Source organism: Bos javanicus, chromosome 7, assembly GCF_032452875.1.
Source record: "Bos javanicus breed banteng chromosome 7, ARS-OSU_banteng_1.0, whole genome shotgun sequence".
In the NCBI taxonomy this organism is placed as follows: domain Eukaryota; kingdom Metazoa; phylum Chordata; class Mammalia; order Artiodactyla; family Bovidae; genus Bos; species Bos javanicus.
In genome coordinates, this window is record NC_083874.1 from 38,995,214 (window position 1) to 39,022,508 (window position 27,295).

At 46.1% G+C, this 27,295-nt stretch overlaps 1 protein-coding gene across 1 annotated transcript in view; it reads right to left on the bottom strand.

Annotated features, from left to right (window-relative positions):
- COL23A1 (collagen type XXIII alpha 1 chain) overlaps positions 1-27,295 on the bottom strand; it is a 405,893-nt gene that overhangs the window by 61,034 nt on the left and 317,564 nt on the right. The window contains exon 3 of the mRNA XM_061423137.1: positions 16,047-16,091. Within this exon, the coding sequence (XP_061279121.1) occupies positions 16,047-16,091 (45 nt within the window). The remainder of the gene's footprint in view (positions 1-16,046; positions 16,092-27,295) is intronic.

A 27,295-nucleotide genomic window follows, 5' to 3' on the forward strand; every position in this document is an offset into this window, starting at 1 on the left:
AACTGAGGCCGTGAGTTACAAGTGAGGATTAAGTGGCTGAGGGTGTGAGGGGCTTCTATGAGGTTATCAAGATCCCCAGGAGTTCACCTAGAAGTGGTGTTGGAAAGAGGACTGGAGACCCAGGAACTGAAACCCACTAGCTGTGAAAATGACGTGCCTGGGATCAGAGACAGCCTCAAATATGTAGACCTCATGTTCTCCAGTCTCCATTCAGAGGCTAGATGCAAGTCCGATCATGGCCCGTCCCTCCACTCCTCACTTTCCCATTGTTCTTAAGACAGAGGCTCAAATCCAAAGCCCTGTCCTTGCTGTGGGCTGCCCAGGCCTCTTCACCTGAGCCTGTCGAAATGTTGGCGTGAGAGCTGTTATTAATAGAAGGTGGTGGGCAGCCTAGTGGTTATTGGGACTAAGTCAAGTTGGATTCATACCGCTGCATGAATCAGGGTGAATTCCAAAAGGATCAAAGATTTACAAGCTTCAAAAAAAAAAATCATAAAAATCCTAAAGGAAAATGTGGGGAAATTTCTTTTTAACCATGGAGAGGAGCAGGCTTTCCCAAGAACAGTTCATAATTTAGAAGCTATGCCATAAAGTCAGATCCAACCATATAAAAGCAAAAATGTCTGCAAGGTAGAAAGTCAAAAGCCAGAGTGGAAACATTTCCAACTCATGTCACAAAGGCTAGATAGTTCGATATAAAAGTATTCCTAAAAATCAACTCTAAAAACATCAATAATCTAACAGAAAAATGGTTAAAAGATATGAATAGAGAGAACAGAGAAAATATAGCCCTGAAGTATGCGAAACAAGAAAAATCTTTATTCTCAATAAAAGAAAGTTAAAGCTATATCATATCAGATGAGGAAAAGTGAAAAAATCTGATGGCTTATCATGTCAAGGGAAATGAGGACAGCCACCTCACACCTGGGTAGGGAGGATAAATCGGTACGTTCTCTGCAGAGAGTGAGTTGGCAATACTAATTAAGATGTAAAATTTTTGTACCAGTTGCTACAATGATCCTCCTAGAAATCAATTCCATAGATATATCAACATATGTATAAGATGATAGGTGTATAAGAATACTCACTGCAGAACTGGTTGAGATAGTAAAGACATTAGAAACAGCACAAGTGGAATGGCTTAAAGAAATGATGGGATGCTTATGAAAATGGGATACTAAGCAGCTTTGAAAAAGACCAAAGTAGTTCTGTATGTTCTGACATGATATATTGTTACATTAAAAAAAAAAAGGCGTATAACATTATATTAATAGGTAGCCATTTATACTAAAAAAATTGGTAGACTTTTGTTTGTATAAATGTGGAACATCTCCATGTGGTCAGAAGAATTTGGTCATCAAGTTGCTTCCGAGTAGGGGAATAGTTGAGAGAACAGGAGAGGTGGGGAGAGACATCTTTTCACCACGGACTCTTTGATGCCATCGGATACACATGTGTAGCTCCCAAGTCAGACAAAGCAATAACTTTAACTTAAAAATGGCTGGATTCAGCACTTGTGTTTTTGTCTGGTCCTCCAGCTTTTGCGGCCTTTCCTCACACTCACTTCTAAGCTCCCTTCAATAAAGCTCAGACTATGATTATCATTCTGAGGGCCTGGGCGCCTGAGATAGGAGCCTGTGGCCTGGTGTAAGGTGCAGCTCAGGAGATGCAGGAGGAGCTGCAAGAGTGACCATCACTATTAACGACCTCAACAGCTCTTTGCACACTTAGAGGCTGTATTTTCTGTGTACTCTCTATTCATATCTTTTGACAATTTTTCTATTAGATTATTGATGTTTTTAGAGTTGATTTGTAAGAATACTTTTGTATCCAACTACACAGGCCAGAGACTATAAAACTCTCAGAGGAAAACATAGGCGGAACACTCTCTGACATTAACTGCAGCAAGATCTTTTTTGATTCGTCTCCCAGAAAAATGGAAATAAGAAAAAAAATAAACAAATAGGACCTACTTAAACTCAAAATGTATGCAGGTCAGGAAGCAACAGTTAGAACTGGACGTGGAACAACAGACTGATTCCAAATAGGAAAAGAAGTACGTCAAAGCTGTATATTGTCACCCTGCTTATTTAACATATGCAGAGTACATCATGAGAAACGCTGGGCTGGAAGAAGCAGAAGCTGGAATTAAGATTGCCGGGAGAAATATCAATAACCTCAGATTGCAGATGACACCACCCTTATGGCAGAAAGTGAAGAGGAACTCAAAAGCCTCTTGATGAAAGTGAAAGAGGAGAGTGAAAAAGTTGGCTTAAAGCTCAACATTCAGAAAACTAAGATCATGGCATCTGGTCCCATCATTTCATGGGAAATAGATGGGGAAACAGTGGAAACAGTGTCAGACTTTATTTTTTGGGCTCCAAAATCACTGCAGATGGTGATTGCAGCTGTGAAATTAAAAAACACTTACTCCTTGAAAGGAAAGTTATGACCAACCTAGATAGCATATTGAAAAGCAGAGACATTACTTTGCCAACAAAGGTCCATCTGGTCAAGGCTATGGTTTTTCCAGTGGTCATGTATGGATGTGAGAGTTGGACTGTGAAGAAAGCTGAGTGCTGAAGAAGTGATGCTTTTGAACTGTGGTGTTGGAGAAGACTCTTGAGAGTCCCTTGGACTACAAGCAGATCCAACCAGTTCATCCTAAAGGAGATCAGTCCTGGGTGTTCATTGGAAGGACTGATGTTGAAGCTGAAACTCCAAATCTTTGGCCACCTGATGCGAAGAGTTGACTTATTAGAAAAGACCCTGATGCTGGGAAAGATTGAGGGCAGGAGGAGAAGGGGATGACAGAGGATGAGATGGCTGGATGGCATCACCGACTCGATGGACGTGAGTTTGGGTAAACTCCGGGAGTTGGTGATGGACAGGGAGGCCTGGTGTGCTGCAATTCATGGGGTTGCAAAGAATTGGACATGACTGAGTGACTGAACACAACTGAACTGAAACTCAAAAGCTTTTGCACAGCAAAGGAAATAAACAAAATTAAAAGACAACACACAGGCTGGGAGAAAATATTTGAAAATGATGTGACTGACAAGGGATTAGTCTCCAGAATTTACAAACAGCTCATCATCAAAACAACCAATCCAATCAAAAATAGGCAGAAGACCTAAATAGACAATTCTCCGAAGAAGACATACAGATGGTCAATATGCACATAAAAGATGTTCAACATTTCTCTAGTTATTAGAGAAATGCAAATCAAAAATACAATGCGATATCACCTCACACTGGTCAGAAAGGCTATCATCAAAAAATCCACAAACAATAAATGCTGGACAGTGTGTGGCGAGAAGGGAACCCTCCTACACTGATGGTGGGAATGTAAATTGATATAGCCACTATGGAGAACAGTATGGAGGTTCCTTCAAAACTAAAAATAGAGCTACAATATGACACTGCAGTCCCACTCCTGGGCATATATTTGGAGAAAAAACATGATCCGAAAGGGTACATGCACCCCAGTGTTCATTGCAGCACTGTTTACAACAGCCAAGACATGGAAGCAACCTAGATGCCCATTGACAGAGGAATGGGTAAAGATGTGGTACATATATACAATGGAATATTAGTCATCAAAAAGAATGAAATAAGGCCATTTGCAGCAACATGGATGAACCTAGAGAGTGTCATACTGAGTGAAGCAAGTCAGACAGGGAAGGAGAAATATCGTATGCCATCCCTTATATGTGGAATATAAAAAGAAATGATACAAATGAACTTACTTACAAAACAGAAAGAGGGTCATAGACTTAGAAAATGAACCTATGGTTGCCGGGAATGGGGTGGGGAAGGGATAGTTAGGGACCTTGAAAGGTCGTATACACACTGTTACATTCAAAATGGATAACCAACAAGGACTTATTGTATAGAACATGGAACTCTGCTCAATGTTATGTGCCAGCCTGGATGGGAGTGGGGTTTAGGGGAGAACGGATACATGTGTATGTATAGCTGAGTCCCTTTGCTGTTCACCTGAGACTACCACAACATTGTTAATCCGCTATACCCCAATACAAACTAAAAATTTTAAGTTTGGAAAAAAACATAGGCAGAACACTCTCTGACATAAATCGCAGCAACATCTTTTTCAATTTATGTCTCAGAAAAATGGAAATAAAAACAAAAATAAACAAATGGGACCTACTTAAATTCAAAACCTTTTGCACAATAAAGGAAACAATAAACAAAATGAAAAGACAACCCACAGATTGGGAGAAAATATCTGCAAATGATGTGACCAAAAAGGGATTAGTCTCCAAAATGTACAAACAGCTCATAAGGTTTAACATCATCAAAATAAACAACCCAATCAAAAAACGGGCAGGAAACCTAAACAGACATTTCTCCAAAGACATACAGATGGCCAAAAGGCACATGAAAATATGTTCAATATTGCTAATGATTAAAGAATATAAAATCAAAACTATAAGGAGGTATCACCTCAGACCAGTCAGAATGGCTATGATAAAAAAAAAAAATCCACAAACAATAAATGCTGGAGAGGGTGTGGAGAGAAGGGAACCTTCCCACACTGCTTGGTGGAGATGTAATTTGGTACAGCCACTATGGAGAACAGTGTGGAGGCTCCTTAAAAAACTAAAAGCTAGAGCTACTATATGGTCCAGCAATCCCACTTCTGGGCATATATACAGAGAAAGCCATGGTCCAAAAGGATACATGCACCCTAATATTCATAGCAGCACTGTTTACAATGGGCTTCCCTGATGGCTCAGATGGTAAAGAATCTGCCGATAGTGCAGGAGACCTGGGTTCAATCCCTGGGTTGGGAAGATCCTCTGGAGGAGGGCATGGCAACCCACTCCAGTATTCTTGTCTGGAGAATCCCCATGGACAAAGGAGCCTGGAAGGCTAGAGTCCATGGGGTCACAAAGAGTCGGACGTGACCGAGCGATTAAGCACAACACAAGACATGGAGGGAACCTAAATGTCCCTCCTCCTCAACAGAGGAATGGATAAAGAAGATGTGGATAAAATGGATAAAGAAGATATGAGACAATGCCATTTGCAGCAACATGGTTGAACCTAGAGACTGTCATATTGAGTGAAGTAAGTCAGACAGGGAAGGAGAAATATTGTATGCCATCCTTTATATGTGGAAATGATACAGATGAAGTTATCCTTAAAACAGAAATACTCACAGAGTTAGAGAACAAACTTGCTAAGTGGGAAGAATGGGGGAAGGGATGGTCAGGGAGTTTGGGATCAACATGCACACACTGCTCTATTTAGGATGGATGACCAGCTGGGTCCTGCTGGGTAGCACAGGGAGCTCTGTGCAATGTTATGTGGCAGGCTGGATGGGAGGGGAGTTTGGGGGAGCATGGATACATGTATATGCATGGCTGAGTCCCTGTGCTGCCCACCTGAAACTATCATCACATTGTTAATTGGCTATGCTGCTGCTGCTAAGTCGCTTGAGTCGTGTCCGACTCTGTGCGACCCCATAGACAGCAGCCCACCAGGCTCCCTTGTCCCTGGGATTCTCAAGGCAAGAACACTGGAGTGGGTTGCCATATACTTTGATATAAAACAAAAGCTTAAAAATGAATTCTCTCAAAAATAAGGAAAAAAAAAAAAAAGAAAAAGTATCCATCAGTCACTTAGGGCTCCTCATGCTCTGGGAACTCCATTATCTCCTTTCCTCAGACTTCTCGTTTAACCCCTGCTGCCACTGAACTTGCACATTTTACAGGTGAATAAACTGAGGCTCAGAAAGCTTATTATGCCTTGGTCCTGGCCTGCTGGAACCCAGCATGATCCAGGCAGCCTGACTTCAAGTCTAACCAAGGGCAAACTATTTTTCCAGAAAGAGCTCTTACATTCACCGAGTGTCCCCTGAGGCCCCTGAGAGGGTGTGTGGTATGTCTGAAGTCACTTAGCTAGTGGGGAGCAGTTCAGGCTGGAAGCAGAGCTATGGGACCCCAGACCCACAGCACCTTCCACCATCCTCAGAAGAGTGGCTAGAGTGGGAATGGCAGCATTTCAGAGACACGTGCCTTCACTGGTGGGACAGGACACATCTAGCCCAGCTGAAGTGAAGTGAAGTGAAAGTCAGTGGTGTCCGGCTCTTTGCGACCCCATGGACTATAGAGTCCATGGAATTCTCCAGGCCAGAATATTGGAGTGAGTAGCCTTTCCCTTCTCCAGAGGATCTTCTCAACCCAGAGACTGAACCCAGGTCTCCTGCATTGCAGGCAGATTCTTTACCAGCTGGAGCCACAAGGGAGATCTAAGAATACTGGAGTGGGTAGCCCGTCCCTTCTCCAGTGGATCTTCCTGACCCAGGAATCTAACCGGGCTCTCCTGCATTGCAGAAGGATTCTTTGCCATCTGAATTATCAGGGAAACCCTCTAGCCCAGCTGAGGGACTTTAGACACACCGTCACCTCTCATGAGCCCTTCTGGCAGCACATCACCAGCCACCATCACTTAGCACTGGCACTAGCATTACAACCTCATTCTTCTGGGCACCTCAGTCCCACCAACCAGCAGGTGCTGTGCGCTTAGTCGCTCAGTTGTGTCCTATTCTTTTTCAACCCCATGGACTGTAGCCCACCAGACTCCTCTGTCCACGGAATTCTCCAGGCAAGAACACTGGAGTGGGTTGCCATGAACTCCTCCAGGGAATCGTTCCCATCCAGGGACTGAACCCAGGTCTCCTGCATTGCAGGCAGATTCTTTATCATCTGAGCCACCAGGGAAACCCAGTGGGGCTTTTAAAAATGCTCACCCCTTCCCAGGGCTTCCCATTCACATGGAATAACAATACCTAGACTCTCAGGAGACCTAGACTCCTGTGTGGCCCTGCTACTTGCTCTATCAGGCTTAGCTACGCACTGGGTCTCACTTGTCTCTCTCTCAGTTCCCCAAGGGCCCAGCTCTCTTCAACCTCGGACATTCACACCTGTCTTCACAACCGCGAAACTGAAGACATCTCCTCACCTTTTGCTCTTGCTTCCATCACAGCTGCCTGCCATTTTCTTCCAAGCACTTATCACAGTCTTTACTCCTGAAATCCACTTATGCATGTTTTGTTTATTTCTGTCAGCCCCACCAGCAAGGCAGCTCCCTGAGAGCTGGGGCTCTGTGTGTCTGGCTTCCCACCACCTCCCTGAGGCCTAGAACAGGGCCTGGCAGACACAAGTACTTTGTAAATACATGCTGAATGGATGAGAGGGAAGAAGGTCAGGAGAGCCGAGCCCTCGACTTCCGACATCGTTGTATAGTCAATCATTGATATCTAAGGTTGGGAATTGTTCCATGACTCCCCAAGATATCCAAATCCAAGGATGCTCAAATCCCTTATATAAAATAGTTATAGTTGCATATAACCTACGCAATCCTCTTGTATATTTGAAAGCATTTCTAGATTACTTGTCATACCTCACACAATGTAAATACAGTGTAAATACTATGTAAATAGTTGCTGACGCACAGGAAATTCAAGTTTTGCCTTTTGGAACCTTCTGGAAATTAAAATTCTGATACGTGGTTGGTTAACTCCATGGAGGGCAAACCATACAAGATTTGTGCAGTGGCCGCCAGCAGCCTCTGGAGATGGACTCGCTGGCCAGCCAAGAGCTTGGCTTGGGCTGTCCAGGGATTTCCCTGCTTAGGAAGTGAGGCTGGCTGCAGGGTCTCCAGGAGGCCACGTGGTGGTCTGGCCAGGGCCTGGCTCCATTCTGCACACAGTTTTCAAATATGTTTTCAAATATTCAGGCATTGGCTGTATATGCTTTATTTGCTGTTGGGAATGTGGGAGCAATTAATAGGAGTCAGATAACATGGGAAATAAAATGGGTCTGAGGGAGCAGAGGGTTTGATGGTTTTGGAGCCTCTTTAACCGAACTGATACAGCCTGATAGGGACAGTGTTTCCCAAGTGGGGAGCCAAGTGTCCTCACGCCTCAGGGTTAGAAGGGTGCAGGAGCTGCTCCTTGACAGCCAAGCAGAGGTGGGTGGAGGGCCTGGGGCCTACAACGCCTACCTACCTAGAGCTCTTAGCCCTTCTGGGGATGATCATTTCCTGAGTGTTTCCCAAAGGCTGTATTCCCGGAAAAGCAAACTGGGAAGAATTCCCATAGTCTGGCAAGTACGTGGCCTGCACACTTGGAGGTGGGGCTGGCTTTAGTGCATAAGGCTGCTGGGGTCACCGTCCCTGCTCACAATGCACACCGGCCCCTCTGGCCTGTGCTGGGACTACTGACTCCCATTCTGCCGGCTCCCTGCTCTGCCCAACAGGCTCTGGCTCCTATCCAGGCCTCTGCCTCTTCCCACTCAGCAGCTCGGGTTACAGGGCCTGGCTCTTGACTCTTGGAAGCCCACTGACCCATGAGGAAATGACCTTCAGCCATGCTTCTTGGGTTTTTCCCAGGGGAGCAGAGTGGTCCAAGGCTTTTGAACTGAGTTTGCAGGTAGATGAAATGAGGCTTGGAGGCTGGCAAATCCAGAGCCAGTACTGAGTCAGCAAGCCAAGCGCTTAGGTCAGGCCTCAGGCCCTGGATTTAATCAGGGCAATACTGCCAGGGAGTGTGGAGGCCTTAGAACCTGGCTCTCCAGCTCACGAGCTCTAGACCTTGAGCACGCGGCTGTCCTCTTGGAAGGCAAAGTCTGCTTGGGAGAAACATGGGGAGTAACAATCCTGCTTCTCTGGACTGCTACGAGGCCTGAGTAAGATATTGTGTGTGCATAAAGTGCCCAGGACAACAGTGGCTCAGAGCGGGCACCAAAGCCCAGTGCTGGCTGCAGTTACAGCGCAGCATTCTTCCTCTTTCTAACACATGTATGCATTCTGTGCAGACACACACGTAGACACACAGAAAGAAGAGAAACACAGATGGTGGTTTTCCATTGTTTGGCTCATGTTGCCGAACAAACACTGACTGCACAACAGGTTTGAAGAGGCTCGTTTTGAAATGGCACCTGAGATGGCTCTCCAGCATTTTGGCATGGAGGTTTGCTCTGGCAATCACCCTAGTCAGACTCTGTGCAGGGCAGGCAGTGGTGCTAATTAGAAGTCTAAGTGAAAAGTAAACTCATTGGATTAAAGAAAAAAAGAAACTAGTCCTATTGAAGTGTAATTCATATACCATGAAATTCACTCTTTTAAAAGCATAAACAGGTACTTTTTGATATATTCACAGAATTGTGTAACCATCATCATTGTGTAATTTTCTTTCAGTTCAGTTCAGTTGCTCGGTTGTGTCCAACTCTTTGTGACCCCATGGACTGCAGCACGCCAGTCTTCCCTGTCCATCACCAACTCCTAGAGCTTAATCAGACTCAGGTCCATTGAGTCAGTGATGCCATCCAACCATCTCATCCTCCCTCGTCCCCTTCTCCTCCTGCCTTCAATCTTTCCCAGCATCAGGGTCTTTTCCAATGAGTTGGTTCTTCACATCAGGTGGCCAAGTGTTGGGGTTTCAGCTTCAGCATCAGTCCTTCCCTTGAATATTCAGGACTCAGTTCCTTTAGGATGGACTGGTTGGATCTCCTTGCAGTCCAAGGGACTCTCAAGAGTCTTCTCCAACACCACAGTTCAAAAGCATCAATTCTTCAGCGCTCAGCTTTCTTTATAGTCCAACTCTCACATCCATACATGACCACTGGAAAAACCATAGCTTTGACTAGATGGACCTTTGTTGGTAAAGTAATGACACTGCTTTTTAATATGCTGTCTAGGTTGGTCATAACTTTCCTTCCAAGGAGCAAGTGTCACTGTTTCCATTGTTTCCCCATCTATTTGCCATGAAATGATGGGACTGGATGCCATGATCTTAGTTTTCTGAATGTTGAGTTTTAAGCCAACCTTTTCACTCTCCTCTTTCACTTTCATCAAGAGGCTCTTTAGTCCTTCGCTTTCTGCCATAAAGGTGGGGTCATCTGCATATCTGAGGTTGTTGATATTTCTCCCGGCAATCTTGATTCCAGCTTGTGCTTCATCCAGCCCAGCATTTCTCATGATGTACTCTGCATATAAGTTAAATAAGCAGGGTGACAATATACAGCCTTGACATACTCCTTTCCCAATTTGGAACCAGTCTGTTGTTCCATGTCCAGTTCTAACTGTTGCTTCTTGACCTGCATACAGATTTCTCAGGAGGCAGCTCAGGTAGTCTGGTATTCCCATCTCTTTAAGAATTTTCCATAGTTTGTTGTGATCCACACAGTCAAAGGCTTTGGCGTTGTCAATAAAGCAAAATTTTCTTTATCCTCCATTTTTTAAAAAAACAGAATGTGTCTTTTAAAAATAATTTTATGTATGTATGTATTTATTTTTATTTTTGGTTGCACTGGGTCTTCATTGCTGTGAGGGATTTTCTCTAGCTGCAGCAAGCAGGGGCTACTCTCTAGTTGAGGTGTGTGGGCTTCTCATCGTTGGAGCACAGGTTCTAGGGCGAATGGGGTTCAGCAGTTTTGGATCCCAGGCTCTAGACACAGGCCCAATAGTTGTGGTGCAAAGGCTTAGTTGCTCTGTGGCAGGTGGGATCTTCCTGGATCAGGGATCAAACCCAACTCTCCTGCATTGGCAGAATGATTCTTCCTGCTGAGCCACCAGGGAAGCTCTACCTTTCATTTTTGAAAGAGAGTTTTGCTGGACAAATGGTTCTAGGTTGGTGGTTTGTATTTTTTTAGTCATTTGAATGGGTCAGATCATCCCATTGCCTTCTAGCCTCTATTATTTCCGGTGGGAAGTCAGGGTTTTTATCTTATTGAAGTTCTCTTGTATGGATGAGTTGTTTCTCTCTTGCTGCTTTCAAGACTTCCTCTTTGACTTTCAGTATTTTGCTGTAATATGTCTGGGTTTGATTCTTAGATCTATAGAAAGATCTATGCTTAATATAATTTCTCAGAAGGTAGGACTTATGTGTATCAATTTGCTACTTAATTTCTGTATGTCTTATATATATATATATTTTTTGCCTGCATGATGCAGCATGTGGGATCTTAATTCTTTGGTGAGGGATCGAACCTGGGTCCTGTGCAGGGGGTGTGGGTTTGATCCCTGGTTGAGGAACTAAGATCCCAAATGCCACACAGTGCAGTCAAAAATGAAAAAAAAAAATTTATACTTTTTCATATTTATCTGTTATTTCATTGAAACTCTTTAATTCTGTGTGTGTGGATTTAAATTACTGTCTAATGTCCTTTAATTTTAGACTGAAGGAATCCCTTTAATATTTCTTGTAGAGCACACTGCTAGTGATGAATTCTCTTCATTTCTGCTTTCCTGGGCATGTCTTATTTTCTTTTTCATTTTTTAAGAACAGTTTTTCTTGTTATAGAGTTCTTTGTTGACAATTTTTTCTTTTTTCCCATCACTTTGAATATGTCATACCAACTGCCTTATGACTTTTGTGGTTTCTAATAAGAAATCAGCTATTAATCTTATCAAGGATTCCGTTTCTGTGATGAGTCATTGTTCTTTCACTGCTTTCAAGATTTTTTCTTTCACGTGTGTGTGGAGCAGGCACTCTTCCTTAGACAGGATCATCTCAACTGACATATCTTCAAGTTTGCTGGTTCTTCTGCCAGCCCAAATCTACTTTTGAGCCCCATTGTGAATTAATCATTTCAGTATTGTACTTTACAGCTTCAGAATTTCTATTTTGTTCCTTTAAATACACTTTCTATCTTTTTATTGATAATCTCCATTTGGTGGTACATAATTTTAATAGTTTCTTTTCATTATTTAGACATGATTTCATTTAGTTCTTTGAACATATTTGTAATAGCCATTATAAAATCTTTGTCTAGTAAGTTCATCTGGGCTTACTCACTGATAGTTTTAACTGCTTTCCCCCCACCCTTTTCCCCCCATTGCCACACTTTCTTATATCTTTGTGTGTTTCATAATTTTTGTTAAAAACAGTATTTCAAATAGTCAAATGTGGCCACTCTAGAAATTAGATACTCCTCCTCCTTTCCAGAGTTTGTTCTTGTTTGTTCAGGGCCTTTTCTGAGCTAAATGTGTACACATTTTCTCTGAAATGTGTACTCTTTGTCATGGCAGTTACTGGATTCTCTGCTTGGTTTTCTTAACTGTTAGCTTAGGTCAGAGGTTTTCTTTAATGCCTTGAACTGGTAGATCTCCCATTCTGTGCCAAGAGACTCTTTGTGTGTGTTGAGCATAATTTCAACACTCTATCAGGTTACAACTCTGCCTTTGCCTTCACTTTTTGCTTGAATGGAGCCTCAAGGTCAGCGAGAGGTGAGAGACTGGGGTTCTTTTAGGTCTTTCCCTACGCAGGCATGTATATTCTAGATCCCCAGGTATGTTGGAGCATTTTAAAGCTTCTTTGGACAGTTCATCCCCTTGATTTTCATTTAAGTTGCTGTGTCAGCTTCTTGTTGCTTCAACTGGTTTTGCCACTTTAGGCAGCTGCAATGTTAAACAATTGTTGCTGAGTGTTTCTGGCAAACACTCTTAGGATATGGCTTTTCCCAGTAAGTGAGCTCTGCATCAGTTAAAAAAAAAAAAAGACAAGTCACGTGTATGGGCCTTTCCAGGGAGCTGACAGTGACAATTTTTGGAGAATGAGCATTTGAGGAGCTTCAAACTTGTTCTGCCACCTCCAGCGGCTGCTCATTTTCACAGGTACTGTGATTGTGAGGCTGTGATGGTTTTAGGGTTACCATGGGGCTGGGGAGATGAGCAAATTAAAAAGCTACAAACCTCACTGCTCTCAGCAAGGTTCAGACCTTTTTATAAAATTAACATTTCTTAGGTTGTTACCAGACATTGATTTTCAGAATTTGGAAAAGGTCATTTTCTTCCTAGCATTATTGTGGCTTCTATGGAGGAGCTGATTTTCAGAGGTCCTTACTCTACCATTCCGGCAGTGCTTCTGCTGTATTTTTAGAAAGTGTTCCTTAGGACCAGGGTGGATAGAAAACCTTAACACTAAAACTGCTGATCTAAGGCTGGCACCTGCAGAGATCTGGTGAGTGGCTCCATTTGTCTCTATAGGTTTAGCACAGCCAAGCAAAATTTGTTTTCATCCCTTCCTGCCTCCTAACCCTTTATCCTTCATTTGCCCATCAGTCCCTCTCTCTCTCTCCTCCCTTTCCTCCCTATTTCCTGTCAACAAGCATTTATTGGCCATCTCTTTAGTGCCTGGGGTCAAACTGCTCTGGGAGCCCATCTTTGGTGGAGAAGGACATGTTTGCAGAGCAGACCACCAGCACTCCAGGGAGTTCCGGGACTGAGGGAGGGATCTAGAGCTAGGGGAGCCAGGAAAGACTGATCGATGCTCATGGAGAAAGGGGAATCCCGAAGGAGAAAAAAAAATCCTGCTTAAGTTCCCTAGAAAGAGGATCCCAAGGATACTGCTGGGCTTCCTCAGCTGAGAAATAGGCTACTGGGGAGACGAAAAAATCCGTTCTATTATGATAAACATACAAACACACTGAAGGCCCTGTGAAGTATATTCCAGGCAAAGGCTCCCACTGAGAGCTGGAGAGGCCCCATCTCCACAGGTGGGCTGGGTCAGTTCTGTCTGCAGCAGCAGCAAGAAACCCTCTCAGCCAGATATTGTCCCACCAGGCAAACAAAAAAACAAACAAACAAACAAAAACCTTTCTCCCTGGGGCTCAAGAAAAGCCTGGTTTGTACAGGGGAAGGACCCAAAGCCAAGAGGTGCATGTATGTGAAACTGTAGAAATAAACACGAGGCCCAGCCAAAGCTAATCAGAGAGGGACATCTGCTCTGTGCTGCTCACACCATTCTGTGATGGGCAGACCACAGGGCATCCCATGGGAAAGGGTAGTGAAGGGGAGGAGGGGCTGCCCACCCCTTGCCCAGCAGCTGACCTTAGACAAGACATTTCTCCCCGTGAAGCATCAGTTTCCTTATCTACAAAATGGGGATAATAACAAATTCGTATCTTTCGCAGAGCTCTGTGAGGATCACATGAGATGAAGGACTTGGGAGGACACAGCATGGGGTCAGGGGTCCATTGAGTCCTTGATTTTCCCTTGACTTTTAGATCAGTTATGAACTGGAGTCATAATTCTAATGAGTTTTTAAGTTGAGTAATATACTTTGTCCTAAAAAAAGTCACTATCTATTCCTCTTTTTCTTCCAAAAAGGACATCAGGAGCTTACAATAAAAGGCAATAAAATCTTTTACGAGGGCATAAATGAGAACTGAGTGATGAAGTGTGTATTTGGCAGGCAGTGGTGCGGGGGGTGCGGGGTGGGGAGTGATTACACAGAAAATTCATTGTAATCAAATACAAAATAGTCTCCAGCTTCTGGAAGTCAAAGCAAACCGAGTACCATGAAAGGCATTTCCTGCCAGTGAACTCTGGGGAGTTTATCTAGTAAGGAACTAGATTGGGTAAGCATGTAGCAAATCGTGGGGACAAGAGGCCCATGCCCAGGGCCAGGAAGAAGAATCTGAGCTTCACAGAGAACCTGCCTTGTTTCTCCCAGATTCAGTCTGCCTGGGGTCCTTCTGATGGTGGAGCATGGTTACCACCATGCTGTCCTTATGAAGTTGCCTAGGGGCTGAGCGTGTGTGCATTCATTCATTCACGGTTCTGTGCATTTCCATTCCCTGGAGGCTCCTCTGCACCAGGCTGTTAAATGCGTCTGTAGACTTGGGGTGTTGTCCCCAGCCAGAAGGATTAGATAAGACTTTTTGGAGGAGATGCTTGAGCTAGGCCAAAAGGACAAAGCATAGTGAACTTGGGGTAACAGTCCAGGTACAGGAGGAGAGATCTGGGTGGGGGAAGATATGAGCGCAGGTTCAGAGTGGGAGGACCCTGGACATAGCTGGAGGTGGGGGGCATGGGAGGAGTAGTGAGAACTGTGCTGAGACAGACTGAGGCGGACAGATGGGAGGTTTGGTGTGGGAGTGGGGAGGGAGGGATCGAGGAGGATGCCCCTTGCCTGCATAGGGAAGCAGCTGGCTGGAGGTCCCTTCCCTGCAATGGGGAGCTGGATGAGGGCAGGCTAGGGGAAGTGCTGGGTTCAGTGGGGCCAGGTTCAACCTCTGGGTCCAGAGGGGATGACTTGGCTAGAGGAAGGAAGAGGGGCGTTATCAGCATTATGGGGGTGCCAGAGCCACAGGGGTGGGAGAGAAAGAAGGCCAAGGGCAAATCCATGTAAGAGGCAAGTGGGGTCTCATAGGAAAGGTATATGAGAAGGGGTCAGAGATGCGGGAGAAAACACAGGCAAGAGTCAGCAGGGGGCCTTGGGGAACAGCCAATATGAGGCTCAGGAAGAGAGACAGCAATGCATTTGCTGTCTGCCTGTGTGGCCACCAGGAGGTCAGTGGTAACCTTTGGCCAAAATGATGTGAGTGGATTGGCAGTGAAAAGAGACTGGAGGGGCTTGGAGGAGCGGAAGGCAAGGTGGAGGAGATGGGAGCCCAACAGGGGTGTGCAGCCTCTGAGGGAAGCTCTACGGTGAGTTGGGCGAAGGGTATGAAAGAGTGCATTTTGGGTGAAAGGAAGATGGCAGGAGGGAGGCTGATGGCAAATGCAGGCGAGTCTGAAGGTTGTATGGCAGGAAAGTGAAGGGGTCTTCTCCTGGTGGCTCTGCCAAGGGAAGGACTGGCCAAGTCTGTGGAGGGATGGGGACACGGAAGAGAACCATCTTGTGTCAAGGGACCCAGGGTAGCAACCCTGGGTGGTGGAATCACCATCTATTCCCACAAAGACAGGAGGTCATTTCAGAGTGGGAGACGGGGGTAAAATTTAAAAATAAAATAAAATAAAAAAATAAATAAAATTTCTGAGGCTGATAATGAGGTTCAGGGGGTGGCCGAGGGCATAGAGGGGACTGTCACTGGAACTGTGACACTGGAATGATGCCAAGAAGGCAGCACTGGGCACTGCAGCTCTGGGGACAGTGGCTGGAATTGGAGGGGGAGACAGAGACCTGGTCCTTGGTTATGGGCTGCTGCGGGGACTGGCGCCTCCAGCCAGGTTCCAGGTCAAGGGCAGACTTCCAGGTCGAGGTTTAGGAACTAAGAAAACCTGGGACTCACCGGGATCACCTCTTCTTCCGGGCTTGCCACGCCGTCCAGGGGGGCCTAGACAGAAAACAAGGATGGACTCTTTAAGATGGGAAGCCAGTGGCCTTGGGGACAGCCTGCCTGCTGCCAGCTGCCCCCAACTCACATTCATCGCAGCAGCCGGGGGGATAGCGTGCCCACCACCTTGCTGGCTGGGAGAGTGGAGAGAAGTGTGAAGAAAGCTCTGTCTCCTGTCCCTCCCTTACCCCTGCTCCTCTGGATCATCCTTATTGGTTGCATTCTCATCCCCCACTCATTCATTTAGTTATTCAATTACCTGTTTATTATTTCATTCACAAGTCCTTTCCCATTCAAAAATGTATACTGCCTAGAAACTCTTGAGGCAGGAGATTGCCACTGAGAAACTTCCGACTTACAAGAAAAATAAGGCTGAGGATGGCAGTTATCTTATGAAAGCCTGGACAAATGCTTTTTAATATTCACTAAAATAAAGCAACAGAGAGAGCACACCACATAAAGACACTGTCGTGTGTACAGGCTCAGTTGCTCAGTAGTGTCTGATTCTTTGCAACCGCATGGACTGTAGCCCACCAGGCTTCTCTGTCCATGGGATTCTCCAGGCGAGAATACTGGACTGGGTTGCCATGCTTTCCTCTAGGGGTTCTTCCCAACCCAGGGATCAAACCCAGGTCTTCCGCATTGCAGGCGATTCTTTACCATCTGATGCCCTTCTCCAAAAGACACTATCATGGCATCTCAGATGCTTAAACTCAGAGATAACAGGCTCTATCCTATCCACCTACCTCCTTCCTCTGTTCATTAAACACTTTGGCACCTCCCTCCCCTTCCCCACAGCTCTAGGGAGACACATAAAGTTCTTGTGATTTATTGCACATAATGTGCACACTGATGCATGTGCTTTTTGGTATCCAGTCTCATCCACATGGTTTTGCACTTTCCGAATCTGATGTAGACCATCCTGCCTTCTCCTTCTGCCCCTGGGCCCACATCAGCCCCCAAGACCAGAGTGACTGAGATGCTGAAGAGGGAGAGGGCTCTAGGTACCGGAACAGGCGGCGGGGCTCAGAGAACAGCTCACCTGGCCTTGGAGTGGAGGGCGGAGCTCATGCCTCCTTGTCTTCCCCTCCCTGTCTCTGTTTTCACTCCCCGTTAGTCTAACTACCTCTGGTTCTTTCTCCTGTTTTCTCAGGTGGGAGAAGGTGTGCAGAAACGAAGTCGCAGGCACTAGATTGTAATTTATACCTCTCTTCATCCTGCCCCTCACTGTGCTCCCAGCTCTGGGCCGGGCCTGGAGGCCACTTAGGAACAGCTTGTGTCATAAGCACTGTTCTTTCGTAAAAGTCAACTTTAAGGGGATTTCCCTGATGTTCCAGTGGTTAGGGCTTTGCTTTCCAATACAGGGGTTTTAGGTTTGATCCCTAATGGGGGAGCTAAGATCCCACATGCCTCAGGGCCAAAAAACTAAAACATAAAACAGAAGCAATATTGTAACAAATTCAATAAACTTTAGAAATGGTCCACATTAAAAAAAAAACCAAAAAACAAACTTAAAAAAAAGCCAACTTTAAACCCCCTCAAAAATTCCTGGAACAATCGCAGAGTAGAGGCAGAGACCAGCCATGAACCAGGTCTGTGGCAGGACGGCTCACTGAGAAATTAGTGTGCCTGTGTGTGTTTCTCTTTATTGTTCTCTTCATTTTTAAGCAGGTAGTCATCCCCACTTGTGGGCTCCCTGGGTAGCTCAAATGGTAAAGAATCTGCCTGCAATGCGGGAGACCTGGGTTTGATCCCTGAGTAAGGAAGATCCCCTGGAGAAGGGCATGGCAATCCACTCCAGTATTGTGGCCTGGAGAATCCCATGGACAGGGAAGCCTGGTGAGCTACAGCCCATGGGATTGCAGAGTCAGACATGTCCGAGTGACTAACACACACACACATGACCATTTGTGCACCTGAAATGGGGGTCTGGGACAGAGCAGAAAAGCAGAGGTGGCCCCAGGTCAGTGGTGCTTCCAACTTTTATTAGGGGGGGTGTCCTGGATGGGGAGGACGGAGGGCTTCTGAGGAAGAGAGAGAAGGGACTCCTGTGGAGGGGAGGAGTTACATATTAGACTCTGAAACCTTTGCAAACCCCATGGGTGAGTTAAGAATGAATTTCATGCCAGCCTTATGGACTGGGGGGCTTGAGCTTAGAAGGTTAAACAAACTTTATTTAATTTTTTTTCTTCTTCTTTTTTTAAATTTTATTTTATTTTTAAACTTTACAATATTATATTAGTTTTGCCAAATATCGAAATGAATCCGCCACAGGTATACCTGTGTTTAAACAAACTTTAAAAAGTGAGAAACATGCTATTTCTTGCACTACTGAGTTTGTAGTTAAAAATGTTTTTATTGTGGTGCCAAACATAAAATTTAGTCTTAACCTTCTTTATGTGTGTAGTATAGTAGTGCTAATTAAACACACACTGTCATGCAACAAATTTCTAGAACTTTTCAACTTCTAAAACTGAAACTCTATATCTACTGAACAACTCCCATTCTGCCCTTCCCTCCAGCCCCTGGAAACTGCCATTCTGCTTTGCGTTTGTCAGAGCTTAATGATTTCAGGTATCTCAGACAAGTGGAATCATGCAGTATTTGTCTTTTTGTAATTGGTTTCTTTCATTTAGCATAACGTCCTCAAGGTTCATCCATGTCTCAACATATGATAAGACTTTCATTCCCTTTTTTAAAAAAGACTTTATATATATATATATGTGTAAAATAAATATATATATTTAAATTAATTAACTTTCCCTGGTGGCTCAGATGGTAAAGAATCTGTCTGCAATGTGGGAGATCTGGGTTTTATCCCTGGGTCAGGAAGATCCCCTGGAGAAGGGAATGGCAACCCACTCCAGTATTTTAGAGAATCCCATGGACAGAGAAGCCTGGTGGGCTACAGTTCGTAGGATCACAAAGAGTCAGCCACTACTAACACTTTATTAATCTTTGCCTGTGCTGAGTCTTCATTGTGTTGTGGGGGATTTCTCTAGCTGTGGTGAGTGGAAGCTACTCTTCAGCTGTGGTGTATGGGCTTCTCATTGCGGTGGCTTCTCTTGCTGCAGAGCATGGGGCTCCAGAGCGTGGGCTCAGTAGGTATGGTGCACAGACTTATTTACTCTGTGGCATGTGGGATCCTCCTGGAACAGGATCGAATACGTGTCCCCTGTATTGGCAGACGGAGTCTTCTCCACTGTACCACCGGGGGAGTCCTTCCTTTTTAAGGCTGAATAATGGTTGGTATAGTCAAAGCTATGGTTTTTCCAGTGGTCATGTACGGATGTGAGAGTTGGACTATAAAGAAGGCTAAGTGCCGAAGAATTGATTTTTTTGAACTGTGGTGTTAGAGAAGACTCCTGAGTGTCCCTTGGACAGCAAAGAGATCAAATCAGTCAGTCCTAAAGGAAATCAACCCTGGGTATTCTTTGGAAGGACTAATGCTGAAGCTGAAGCCCCAATACTTTGGCCACCTGATGTGAAGAGCGGACTTGTTGGAAAAGACCCTGATGCTGCGAAATACTGAGGGCAGGAGGTGAAGGGGCCACAGAGGATGAGATGGTTGGATGACATCTTCAACTCAATGGAGATGAATTTGAGCAAACTCTGGGAAATAGTGAAAGACAGGGAAGCCTGGTGTGCTGCAGTCCATGGGGTCACCAAGAGTCGGACAGGACTGAGCGACTGCACAATAGTCCGTTGTATGTGTCTGCCACATTTTCTTCATCCATTCATCTTTTTTTTTTTTTTTTGCTGTTCTGGGTCTTCCTGTGGTACATGGGCTCTCTAACTGTGGTGTGTACGCTCGGTTGCCCCACGGGCATACGGGATCTTAGATCTCTGACCAGAGATTGAACCCTCATCCCCTGCATTAGAAGGTGGATTTTTAAACACTGGACCACCAGGGAAGTCCTATCTTCATCCATTCATCTTTTCAGTTGATGACACTTGGGTTTCTTCTCCCTCTTGTGAACAATGCTGCAATAACATGGGTGTGCAAGTATCTCTTCAGGATTCTTTTTCAATTGGTTGGGATACATACCCACAAGTAGAATTGCTGGATCGTATGGTAATTCTATTTTTAATTTTTTGAGGGAATGCTATTCTGTTTTCTATAGTGGCTACACTATTTTATATCCCCACCAACAGTGCACATGTGTTTTATTATTTCTCCACATCCTTGCCAACACTTGTTACTTTCTTTTCTTTTTTTTTTTGATAGTGGCCATCCTAATGGGTATGAGGTGATATCTAGACTTGGATTTCTCTAATAATTAGTGATGTAGCGTACCTGTTAGCCATTTATATATCTTCTTTGAAGAAATGTCTATTCAGATCTTTTGCCCAGTTTTAAATTGAATTGTTCTTTTGTTGCTGAGCTGTTGGGGTTTTCTATTTATTTATTTTTAGTTGAAGAATAATGGCTTTAAAATGTTGTGTTGGGCTCTGCCATACATCAACATGAACTGGCCATAGGTATACATATGTTCCCTCCCTCTTGAACCTTCCTACCTCCTCCCACCCCATCCCACCCCAGTAGATTGTTACAGAGCACTGGATTGAGCTCCCTGCATCATACAGCAAATTTCCACTGGCTATTAATTTCACATATGGTAACATGTATGTTTCAACGCTACTCTCTCAAGTCTCCACCCTCTCCTTCTCCCACTGTGTCCATAAATCTGTTCTCTATGTCTCAGTCTCTATTGCTGTTTTGGGGTTCTTTATATATTCTGGATATTAACCCATTTTTAGGTATAGAGTTTGCAAATATTTTCTCCCATTCTGTAGGTTGCCTTTTGTCTCTGTTGATAATTTCCTTTGCTGTGCAGAAGTTTCTTTAAAATTTTACTTACTTATTTAATTTTATTTTTGGCTGAACTGGCTTTTTGTGGCTGTGCGTGGGCTTTCTCCAGTTGTGGTGAGCAGGGGCTACTCTACAGCTGTGGCACATGGGCTTCTCACAGTGGTGGCTTCTCTTCTCGCAGACCATGGGCTCTAGAGTGTGGGTTCAGTAGCTGTGGTGCATGGGTTTAGCTGTCCCTTGGCGTGTGGAATCTTCCTAGATCAGGGATTGAACCCGTGTCCCCTGCATTGTCACGTGAATTCTTAACCACTGGACCGCCAGGGAAGTCCCAGGAGTTTCAAAGTTTGATGTAGCCCAATTTGTTTATTTTTACCTATTTGACCATTAAGTTAATTTTAACTTTTAACCTTTTGAGCTAATTTTTATATATAGTATAAGGTAAGGGCCCAACTTCATTCTTTTGCATGTGGATATCCAGTTTTTCTCGATAGCATTTGTTGAAGAGATTATCTTTTCCCCATCGTGTAGCCTTGGCACCTTTGTTTAAAACCATCTGACCATATAAATGATGCACCCCTGAGTTTTTTTTTTTTTTAAATAAACATTCATTTATTTGTTTATTTTTGGCTGTGCTGGGTCGTAATTGACGTGCATGGACTTTCCCTAGTTGCAGTGAACGGGGGCGACTACTGTCTTATTGCAGAGCAGAGGCTCTAGGGTATACAGGCTTTAGTAGCTGCAGCTCTTGGACTCTGGAGCATGGGACTCTAAGTAGTTGTGGTATATGGGCTTAGTTGCCTCAAGGCATATGGAATCTCCCTAGACCAGGGATTGAACCTGTGTCCTCTGTACTGTCAGACAGATTCTTTAATCACTGGACCATCAGGGAAGTCCCACCCCTGAGTTTGGAGAGTAGAGATTCATGCCAGTTACACAGCCCTTGAGGCCCTTGAGTTTTCCTGATACCAGACAGAGACCTTGAGTTTCATGCTGGAATGGCTCAGGACTGTATTAACTGGCAAGGCTAAGATTCTGGCACCCCCATAACTGACAACATCTCCTCATGGCAGTGTAAACAGTGTAACCAGCCTCCAGGTCCATGATGTCAGCCAAGGCCTGAAGCACTGCATTGCACGTCCAACCGCCTCCAACACCTACATGTGGGTGTCTCCCCAATACCTTAGACCCCGCATGGCTAAACATACATCCTGCTCTCCTCCCAGCTCCTTTGTGTGGATGACGGTGCCTGGGAACTTTGTGAGGCTGGTCGGTGTTTGGTCTGTTCTTTCTGGGTATCCTCTGTGCTGGGGGGTGAGTGAGGGTGTGGGAATAGGAACTCCATTGGCACACCTGGGGTCATGCTCCTCTGGCTGTACAAGGGAGGAGCCCCAGCAAACTGACCCCTGGGTTCTCTGCTCTCACAAGGCTATCGAAGGCCTGTGATTGGCCCCATAAGGCTGCTCGGCTGTCCTGGGCCTCAGACTGAGGTGTGCAGCCTGGCAGGAAAGGGGCCCAAGAGTGGGAGAATAAGCCGCGCTCTTCCTGGATCTGAAAGCTAAAGCAGCACCATGGTTTTCTGATGGTCATCAGGGGTATGACTGCAAAATTCTCTGTCTGGGTAACTCAAGCCAGATGAAGAAGACATTTGTTGTTGCTGAGGGAGCTGAACTAATGGATTTTTCTGGGTGGTTCTTCTGGGTGGCATAGTTAGGCAGAAGGCCCAGTAAGGAGGATGCTCAGTGGGTAGGCAGCTGTCCAGGCATGGTGGGGTGCCCCTGCTTCCCAAGGCCTTTGAGGGAAGCTCCCAGCAGGCCTGGCGTGGGCGAGGAGCCTGGGTACTGATGAGTGCACGTGACCTGTGGGGCTGTAGGCCTGACAGGCTGGACAGGACTCCCAACTGAAATGGCCTAAGTGAAGAAGGAGACTGAGGCGGCTGCTTGTGAACCCTCTGCAGCCAGTCCAAATCAGATTCCGGCAGCCTCTGTGTGAACAGCTCACCAATAGACAGCTGGTTGACCCTCTCTTCTGAAATTCATACTCAAACATTCAACTGCCTCCAGGATAATTCTATTGAAAGGTAACATATCCAAAGCCAAAATCATCTCCCAATTCTCCATATGCTCCCTGACAGGGTTCCCTTCTCACCTAAGTGTAGGGATCACCAGTATCCATGGAGCCAAACCACAAATCTCGTGGAAGCTGTCTGTAGCATCCTCCTTTCCCCACACCTGAGACCTCTTCCTCACTGGCATCAGGCAAAGGCTGCCCCCACACCTAGCCTCTACCACCTGCCCTTCCTGCCATGCCTTGCTTGTCCTCCTAACAGAAGACAGTCCACTGTAGCCGGCAGTCTGCATTGTGTGCAGCCTAAGTTCCCTCCTCACTATTCCTTGGCATTCTCTTTAAAAGACTGTCAAATCCAGTGAGATCCAGGCCTTAGAAGAGATGCAAGATGAACTAATTTGATGCCCAGGGCTGCTGAGATGAGGGATACTTTTTCCTCCTCCTTTCTTCCCACAGCATGAGATGCAGGTGGTGAGGCCTGCCATGTTTGAAAAATAGAGGCCCTGGGAGTGGGGAGTGCCAGAGCTGAGCCTCTTGCCGACTACTAGTCTCCCTGTCTGCTTCTTTTGCAAACAGAGAGGCCTTGCACACAAGAAGCTTGCATGGTGAAGCCTGCAGTTGTGGGGGTGGTGGTGGGGTGGAACGGCAGGAAGCACGGCCCTTCATGAATTTCTGGATTGTCAGGTGCTGAGGGCTGGTCAGGGGCAGAAGCCCTGGTTCAGCATCTACTAGGCACCACTCCGGCTACTTATTTAGCAAACATAAACTTGGAGCCCTTTGTGCTCCAGGACTCCTGTGGCTCATCCAAGGAGCTCAACTATTCCCTGCTCATCCCTCTTGTATGCCTTGTACAGAGGGGAACTCTGAGGCTAAGTGAGGCTAAAAGACTTGCCTGCCTAAGGCCACATGGGCTTCCTAAGTGGCGTTAGTGGTAAAGAATGACCTGCCAATGCAGGAGATGTAAGAGACATGAGTTCAATCCCTGGGTTGGGAAGATACTCTTGAGGAGAGCATGACAACCCATTCCAGTATTCTTGCCTGGAGAATCCCATGGATAGAAAAGCCTGGCGGGCTATAGGCCATGGGGTCACAAAAGAGTTGGACACGACTGAAGTGACTTGGCACATATGCCTGCATACAAGGCCACACAGCTGGTGCTTTGGGGAGCCCTTCATCATCAGTTTGTGATTCCTAAGGTGTAAGGGCAGTTGTGCCAGACATGTCAAACCCCTAGGCAGGCAGCCTTGACAACGGAAGGGGCGGCCACCCTGGGGAGAGCAGCAGGGCAGACGGGCCACCCCGCTGGCATCTGGGCCAGGCCTACAGCATGTTGCCCTGGGCTCCCAGGGAAAGCTGGGCCAGCTGATTGCAGCTCAGATGTTCTCCAAACAAGCAAAACCAGGCTTTTGGCCCAGCAGTGTGCCCGAGTTTTCCACCTGTTGGTTTTCTTCTGCTCCTTCCTTTCCACAGTAGGACAATGTTTCCCACTGCTGGCACAGACTCAGACACTCAGGCTGCCCTGGAAGGCACCTGGGAGTCTGTCTTGATCAACTTGTTGATGTACAGATGGAGACGATAAGGTCTTGCCCAAGGATGCTGCTGTACGAATAGTCCCGGTTGGAGAGTCTCCAGGTGATGAAGACCAGCTCGGTCTGTCCTCACCTCTGTGTGACCCACACAGCTCTGGGTCAGGGGCTGGTGGTCGTGGGGACCCTGGCGTGTCACAGTGGGTGCTGCTGTGGTGGCGCCTGCAAAGCTTCTTTCCAGAGGCTTTGAGCAACAGACACCCACAGGTGACGCTGGTGCAGAAAGGGAAAAACCATGACTGACAAGAAGCTGTTTAAACTCTCTGTGCTTTGGGTTCCCAATCCATAAGGACAAAAGTTTAGGGGTGATGGCAACCACGCCTGCCTTGCAGAACTATTTAACAGATGAGTTGACAGCAGACACACCAGCGTGGGGGCACAAAAGAGGGACCTATTTGGGACTGAAAGAAATAACGCAGGGGCCTCTGGAGCATTAGCATCTGGGTATTTGATGTACCTGGATTACATGCTTCCCAAGATGCATGAAGCCTGATACAGGGTAGCTATATTTCAGTTTAGCTCAAGTATGGGGTAGTGGGCAGGGTCTGAGTCCAGAGGCTGGCTGAACCCTCAGTTACACCCTGACCTTGACCCCCAAGAGCAGGGCCAGTCTGGAGCCTTTCCACGTACCTGATTACAGTGTGTCTGCGGACCTGGGGATCAGGATGCATGGGTAGAACGGTCTGGGAACGAGATTTCTGAAACAAATCCTGAGGTTTCAGGCATAGTATGGGCTAGCGAGGGCTCTGCTTGTGACAACCATCTGCATATTAAGTAACTCCAGGGAGGACAATGTTTTTCTCAAGCACCCTTTGAGGACAAAGTGGAATCATTTCTAACCGATAAAAATCTGATCTCTGATTGGGCTGGAGAACTCATGTCACTGACCCACTTCAAAGGGGGCCTGAACCCTGACAGGCTCCAGAGCGGCCTGAGCAGTGAGGACCTGCTGGTCTCCCTCAGTCCTTCTGGGCAGCTCCCTCCGCTAAGCACGCCTCCTGCAGCAATGCCTGCCTTACTGCTGTCCTCTCACAACCCTGGGGCCCACCCGGGCCAGCCTGCCTAGGCCTCTCCCTCTCTCGCTTCCCCTGGATCCAGCGGTTACTCAGCCACACTCCCTCAGTCAGCCCCCGCTCCTCCCACCTGCAAGTCCCTAAGGGTAGGAGCTGTTGTGCAACTTATCTAATGGAATCTATACTCAGTTTTGAAAAATGCTTTAAACCCTCTCCACTCTTTCTTCTCTAAAGATTGGGAAAACTGAGGCTCAGAGAAATCAAGAAAGTTTCCCAGATGCAACAGCAAAAGGTGGAAGCAACTCAAATGCCCATCAATGTGTGAATGAATAAACAAAATTTATTACAATATATATGTGCAATTCAGTCTTAAAAAGGAACGAAATTCCTGCACATGCTGCAACATGGATGGACTTTGATGACACTATACTGGGTGAAATAAACCAATCACAAAAGGAAAAATACTGTATGATTCCACTTATGTGAATTATCTGGAGTAGTCAAATTCAGTAGACAGAAAGAACAGTGGTTGCCAGGGGCTGGCGCGGTGTGGGGGAGGGGTTGTGAGGAGAATGGGGAATTAATGTTTAATGGGGACAGAGTTTTGGTTTGGAAGACGAAAAAAGTTCTGTAGATGGATGGTTGCCCAATGATGTGAATGTACCTTATACCATTGAATTATATACTTAAAAATGGTAAATTTTCAATTATGTGTATTTTACCGCAATTAAAAAACAAAAGAAAAGAAATGCTCCCTGGGTTCTCAGCCACCAAGGGCCAGAGTGAATTGTGAACCCAGGTCAGCCTAGTGGAGACGATGGTAACGCTGCTGGCAGCACAGCTATCACGATGCCACTGAGCATCCACTGAGGCCTGGAACTGTGTGGTCATAGGTGACAGTGGTGTCCCCCAGGGTACACAGCAAGGAGGTGGCAGGTCTGTGTGACGCCGGGGCCCGTCCTCCAAACACCTCAGCTACTGTGATTAAGGCTGTCCCCGCATGTGTCCACATCCTCCGAGGTCTTCAGACCCGGTCCTCTGGCATTGGAGGCTCCTTTATCTGACCTTCTTCCCAGGACTCCAGGAAGAGAGTGGTTCTGAATCCCCTAGACATTCAGCTTGGCATTCCCTAAGATTGCCCAGGGCCCCAGGGCCATTGTGGGGGTGTAACTTGAGCATAGAAGGCAGGGGGAATTCCTGGATTTGAGCTTCTATGACCACATCATTAAAACATCTCCCCAGATCATTTTGTTTTACAAGTTTCAGATCAACCTCAGAGCTGGAAACTTCCACCATGCTCATTTCCGGCCTGGCCTCACAGGGCCCTCTGTCCTTCGGAGGATGGAGGCAGTGTATCCTGGGAATGCCTCTGGGAGGGCCTGGGGGACGCTGCACTTGGGGAGGGGACCCTGACCCTGGGAGAGGCTGGCTAGCTGGTAGGCTGCTTGGGTTCCAGAGGTAATGCTGTCCTTCAGGAATTAAAATCACAGTATCTTGCTTGGCAAGTACAGCTCACTTAAAAGGCATTTAGGTCCTACAGGCTCATCCTCCACCACCCACCACACTTGTAAGCCCAACGGCTTGTTGTAAGGTCCTGAAGCAGTTTGGAAAAGCAATGCCACAGGCTGCTGGGGTTGTAAGGCAAATGTTTGTTTGGAACTAAGATGGTTGTCCAGGTGAATGAAGACCCCTACTGCCCCAGTGATCAGACCTGGTCAGCCTGCTTGA